This window comes from Crocuta crocuta, unplaced genomic scaffold (genome assembly GCF_008692635.1).
Source record: "Crocuta crocuta isolate KB4526 unplaced genomic scaffold, BGI_CrCroc_1.0 scaffold224, whole genome shotgun sequence".
NCBI lineage: Eukaryota > Metazoa > Chordata > Mammalia > Carnivora > Hyaenidae > Crocuta > Crocuta crocuta.
This window is the reverse complement of record NW_027529545.1, coordinates 51,825-58,063: the sequence shown is the minus strand read 5'-3', so window position 1 is coordinate 58,063 and position 6,239 is coordinate 51,825. Positions and strand designations below refer to the sequence as shown.

General features: G+C 50.8%; 2 protein-coding genes across 2 annotated transcripts in view; one reads left to right on the top strand and one right to left on the bottom strand.

The window, feature by feature from the left end:
• The window catches only part of LOC144229355 (ER lumen protein-retaining receptor 1), a 2,075-nt gene extending 1,089 nt beyond the window's left edge, over positions 1 to 986 (top strand). The window contains exon 2 of the mRNA XM_077761391.1: positions 69 to 986. Coding sequence (XP_077617517.1) covers positions 69 to 667 — 599 coding nt within the window. The 3' untranslated portion in view covers positions 668 to 986. The remainder of the gene's footprint in view (positions 1 to 68) is intronic.
• A 921-nt stretch (positions 987 to 1,907) lies between these two features.
• SHROOM2 (shroom family member 2) overlaps positions 1,908 to 6,239 on the bottom strand; it is a 14,824-nt gene continuing 10,492 nt past the window's right edge. The window contains exons 4-5 of the mRNA XM_077761390.1: positions 4,747 to 4,944; positions 1,908 to 1,952 (exon numbers count right to left, since the gene is read on the bottom strand). Of these exons, the coding sequence (XP_077617516.1) occupies positions 1,908 to 1,952; positions 4,747 to 4,944 (243 nt within the window). The remainder of the gene's footprint in view (positions 1,953 to 4,746; positions 4,945 to 6,239) is intronic.

Here is a 6,239-nt window from a genome sequence, read left to right as displayed (position 1 = left end):
TGCCAGGAACCCTTCATCCTCCACTTCCCCGAGAGCCGCCGCAGTGGCAGTCGCTGTGTAACATGTAGAGCAAGTCATCTTGCTACTGCTCAAAATCTGGAAGTCCCGCTCGTGTGCCGGCATTTCAGGGAAGAGCCAGGTCCTGTTTGCGGTGGTGTTCACGGCCTGCTACCTGGACCTCTTCACCAACTACATCTCCCTGTACAACACGTGCATGAAGGTAGTCTACATTGCCTGTTCCTTCACCACAGTCTGGATGATTTACAGCAAGTTCAAAGCCACTTACGACGGGAACCATGACACCTTCAGGGTGGAGTTCCTCGTCGTTCCCACAGCCATCCTGGCGTTCCTGGTCAGCCATGACTTCACCCCTCTGGAGATCCTCTGGACCTTCTCCATCTATCTGGAGTCGGCGGCCATCCTGCCACAGCTGTTCATGGTGAGCAAGACGGGCGAGGCGGAGACCATCACCAGCCACTACCTGTTTGCGCTGGGGGTCTACCGCACGCTCTATCTCTTCAACTGGATCTGGCGCTACCACTTCGAGGGCTTCTTCGACCTCATCGCCATCGTGGCAGGCCTAGTGCAGACTGTCCTCTACTGCGATTTCTTCTACCTCTACATCACCAAAGTCCTGAAGGGGAAGAAGCTGAGTTTGCCGGCATAGCCCTGGGCCTGGCCGTCCCTCTCCTTGGCAGCCCGCAAGAGGCAGAGGAAGGCAGCGAGAAGACACGAGCCTTCCCGTCCTGTCCAGGGGTGACTTTTTAAAAGAACCAACCTCTCCGCGCTCCCCAGCCCCCCTCCTGCCGGGTTTCAGCGGGGACAGCGGAGAACCCAAGTCTTGGGGAACTCAGGACCTGGGCTGTTTGTAGTTTTTTGCCTTTTAGAGAAGAAAAAAAAAATCTTTCCACTATTTAGTTTTTGATTCCGAAGACTCCTTTTCTCTTCTACTCTCTGGCCCACCCGGTTTTTATAAACTGTTTTCGAGTGTCCCGTGGGGCAGGATGGGGTCCGAGATCTTTTCCCTCCCGCAAGCCCCTCAGCAACCTTCCAGATTCCTAATTTGTGAGAAATTGCCCGAAGATTGGGAATAGCTTCAAATGGGGCTTCTGTAGACAAGAGATTACCAAAAAATCACATAATGTCAGCTAGCCAGCACTTAGGGGACTAGATTTTATCTAGAAGCCAAAATTCCACCAGAATTGCTTAGTGTTTCCATAAGGAATTTATCCCAAGAAAATGAGCAGAGATACTTACAGAGATGTAAGTGAAGCGCACACCCAATGACCTTTATAACCAAGGTAACGACTGGGAACAAATAGGAAAAATCCCATTCTGAGATGTGGTTAGTAAACTATTCTGTAACTTTATAGTGGGACATTACACAGCAATTCAAGGCAATGCTGACAAATAACTAGGGGAAAATTCCCAACACTGTTAAATAAAAAGATTATTTTATTATTAAATTTTTTTGATGTTTTTGAGACAGAAAGCACGGGTTGAGGAGGGGCAGAGAGAGAGAGAGACAGGAACTGAAAGGGGCTCTCTAATGACAGCAGAGAGCCTGAGGTGGGGCTCGAACCCAGGAGCTGTGAGATCAAGACCTGAGCCAAAGTTGGACACTTAACCGACTGAGCCACCTAAGCACCCCTATCTTATTTTATTTCTTAAGAGAGAGAGAGAAGCGGGGCTCACCCAAAGCGGGGCTTGACCTCCCCCAATGTGGGACTCGAACTCTTGAGCTGTGAGATCGTGACTTGAGCCGAAGTCAGATGCTAAACAACTGAGCCACCCAGGCGCCCTACATAAAGACTTTTAACCACATGATTAGGATAATCCTGTTTCTTAGGAGAAGACAAAAATGGACAGGAGAGAGAGAGAAGAAGGGAAGGAGATGTGTGAATACGTCACTTCACGCGGCAGTAGGCCTCTGCCAGCCATAGCATCTCCACCTGCACCGAAGAGAATTAAGCACTGTAGGCATGACATGGGAAAGAGCACGCTAAGGGCCTAGAAGACTTTCATGTCTAGAAAATAATCCTAGAATCTTCCTCTCTCTCAAAATCAAATAAGCATTTAAAAAAAATTAAAACATATATTAAATTGGGGGCACCTGGGTGGCTCAGTCGGTTAAGTGTCTGACTCGATCTGGGCTCAGGTTATGGTCGCACGGTTCCTGAACTTGAGCCCCACGTTGGGCTCTGCACAGACAGCGCTGCTCGGTGATCCATTCTGTGTGGCCGGTTTTAGATCTTCGCTCATTCGATACTTGTGTATAAATTAAGCGCCTACTCATACTAGGGACCGAGCAGAGAACCACAAACGTGCACAGAACCCTGGCTTGCGCTCCTTGGGCTGAAGGTTTAGTGAGCTACGACTGACGGCCCTGAACACCCCTCCACATGGTCCTTGCCGGGCCAGATAACGCCATCTGGTAGGCCTCATCTTTGATCTGATAACCAGGTTTAAGCTAGCACAGCCCCATGCTTTCGTGAAATTTGCCAAGACATAGTCATCGCGTTCCATTAGGTCTACTGAGCCATTCCTCTCCGCCTGCCTGTGTCAGGTGTTGCTGGAATGACCACAGGCCTCTGGGGCACCTGGTAGGGAACTCAGATGGGGCACACTATCCAGCTTGTGTTGACTGGGAGGTTTATGTGGGCCACCGGGACTCAAGATGCAGCACACACGAATGAGAGACACGAACAGACGCATTGCTTTCTTCTCTTAATGAGAAGCGCACGAAACAGGCTCTCAGAACATCTATGCTTGTAGGTAGACCTGTGGTAGCCCCGCAGACAGGTCTGAGAACGGAGCAAGTGTCCGGTGTCCCCGACTGCCTCAGGGAACCCCACGCAGTTCCTCCTGCACGAGTGTGACAGCCCGCACCAAAGGCCGCACCATCACCAATGTGGTTCACCAGCCTGAGCACACAAGTGCTCAGGACAAAACCCTGCATGCTGACATCAGCGGGTCACAGAACAGGGCACGCAGATCGTGGAACTGCCCTGCTGAGCGCCGCAGCAGCAGCCTTGGCATGCATTTGCCTTGCCCCCGTTTCTGAATCTTTTCACCATTCCAGAACGCACATGAGGCAGGCTGGGGTCGCCTGGCAGAAGCCAGAAGTAAAAATGAGATGTGTGGTATTCATCCTCTTTAAAAAAAATCTAACTTGTGAATTTTTCCCTCTCAGTAAATATTCACTCTAATCTTGAATTATTTTTATTTATTAAAAAGCTTTTTCGTTAATGTTTGTTTTTGAGATAGAGCAGGGGAGAGGCGGGGGAAGGGGGAAGAGAGAATCTGTCAGCGCAGAGCCCAATGCGGGCCTCGAGCACGTGAACTGCAAGATTGTGACCTGAGCCGAAGTCCGATGCTTAACCAACTGAGCCACCCAGGTGGCCCTTAAATAACTTTTATTAACGGCCTCTCCCTGCTCCTGTCTTGCCTTGAGGCCCCACAAACCTGCTCCCGAAGAGAACCCCTTCTCATCGTCCCAAGCAATGGAAATCTGCACTCCTGCCGTGGCTCCAGCACATCCGTTCCAGGAAGGCCTTTCCCTCCAGGACCAGAGGGGATGATGCAAGCAAACAGAAGAGCAAACACTTCCGCAAGCTTGTCTGCATTGGGCGCGGCCTCTGAGCACATGGAGAACATGGATTGGCTCCCTTGAGCTCCCCAGGCCTTCCTTCTCCAGTGACGGAGGACGACACTCAGAGGCTCAGCCAGGACAAGTACCTTGCTCAGGGCCATGTGGCTAGGGAGTGGCAGAGGCGGCCTGGCCCTGGGGACTTGGCTTCTGGGGCCAGGGTGCTTGAGTGCTTCCCCATAACAGCAGATGCCACTGTGGGGGATGTAGCACATCCACGGCATGAATTCTTCACACCCGGTTTCCACACTCTGACACGTGATGTCCTGGTTTCTCCCACCGAAGAGCTGGGGCACACCCTACCACCCCTCTGAGCCTGGCTTCGGGGCTTGCTTTGGCAATGGAAGGTTAGCGGGGTGACATAATCAGCCATGTGGAAAAACACTTTTGTGTCCCAGTTTGTTCTCCTGTGTACCCACCAGGCTGCTGGTTCCAGAAGGAGGAGAAACACATGGAGCAGAGTATCATGGTCTATGCAATCATGAGCTAAAGAAATACTTTACCACACACTGAGCTCTCACAGCTGCTTGTTACACAGCATAACCACGGCCACCGCTAACTGAAACAACCTGTGTCCTGACTGCAAATCGATCAGCCCTAGCTAGGCTGGCATGAAGTTACACACAAACAAATAATCAACCCCACAATTCGTCAATGGCTTAAGAATTTGACCAACGGTGAGGATAATCTGATTTAAAAAAAAAACAGGCCATAGGTAAGTCAAAGACATGCTCCATTCACTCAAAGACACGATTTATTCTGTTAAAGTCAAGCAGGACGACAAGACGAGAAGTAAATGGTAAGTGTCGAGCATGAAGTAGGTCCGCATCTTCCACGCGGGACTGCAGGATAAAAGCCACACGCAACGCCCCTGACTGAAATCCCGCTATACAGAGCATCCCACAGCCGTGCTGTCAGAGGGGGAGGAATCGGCCGCCACCGAAGAGTGCTGCGGGGAAAGCATTAGCACCAGGTTGTGGCTGTATGCAATGACACAGCTATACACAAACATATGTACACTGACTCACGGGATCTTTGGGTCCCTGCTAACTAGACGTTGAGGGAGCAAACAGGGGGATGCCCAGGACAGTGGTTACATGTGCTTTGCTGCAAGGTGACAGAGGAATGTATATTGCTATGTATAAGAGAAAGTCTTCCAAAGACCTAAAGAGNTCTTTGGCGATGGCGTCCACCTCGTCCCCCAGGGCGCTGTTGGCGCGGATGTCCTCCAGGAGGCTCTCCCGGGCTTCGCGGAGCACCTGCAGCTTGCGACTGATGCTCTCGATGAGCTCCTGCTGTGGGGACACAGGGGGCATGCAAACACGCGTTAGCTGACCCGGCCTGGCACTCCGGCTGCCGCCACGGGCCCTGGGGTCTCACACAAGTGACCTGCGTGGGGAAGACTTGATTTCGCATCGAGCGAGGGAGGGTTTCTAAGACCCGGGGCAGGAGAACTACTCCTGGTGAGTCCTGGTCACCACACAGTGATCGGTAGGACTTGGCCCCTCGGGGTGAAGCTCATTTCACCTTCACCTTCACCAGGATTCTCAGGGCCCACGTGAGAGTCTGTGCTTCCGAGTCTGCAATTTTCCAGTGTAAAGACTTACGTGCACAGAAGCTATGCAGCCTCACGCCTGGTACTGAACTGCATGATTAAAACGTATGCTCTACACAGAATTAGCCATTAAATGTTAAAACAGATAAAGGGATGTCAGAAAAACTAAGTCTTTTGAGAGTAACCTGACTTGAATATGACCAAAATGCAAATAGTCATTTTTTTCAAATATGGCAAGAAAGGGGCGTCTCTATTTTTTTTTAATGTTTTATTTCTTTCTAAGAGAAAGAGAGAGAGAGAGAGAGAAGGGGAGGGTCAGAGAGAGAGGGAGACACAGAATCTGAAACAGGCTCCAGGCCCTGAGCTAGCTGTCAGCACAGAGCGCGACGCAGGACTCGAACCCACCAACCGTGAGATCATGACCTGAGCCAAAGTCGGACACTTAACCGACTGAACCACCCAAGTGCCCCCCTTTCTCTCTCTCTCAAATAAAAAGATTTAAAAAAAATTTTTTTAATAAAATAAGTATGGCAAGATATATGTAGCAAGGGTTATCATTTTACACATTCCCAAGCACATCCATTCTGTGGCATTAAGTGCATTTACCTTGTGGGCAATCATGACCACTGCCCATCTCCAGAACTTTCTCATGTTATGCAACTGAAACTCTGACCATTAAACACGAACTCCCCACTCTCCTTTTCCACAGGCCCTTTAAATGATTATCTTTTAAAGGGGCAAAAAAACCCAAACCCAAAACCAAAAAACCCGAAACATATAACTTGGCCTTCCTGCTGAAGTGAGGGGCACCATATGGTCCGATTTGAGTGGCAAAGATGGTCTGCCCCCCGTCTTATATCTGGGGAAAAGTACAGGGATAGCTCTGCAGGGATACAACGGGCAGCCCTGCCCTGGCAAAACCACTGTGCATGGCAGAGCCGCCAGGTTGCTCGCACCCATGCAGGGTCCTGCAGGCAGCCAACGTGACCCCCACGCGCCACTGGGCCAGCCCCACCCGGGAAGACAGCGCTCAGG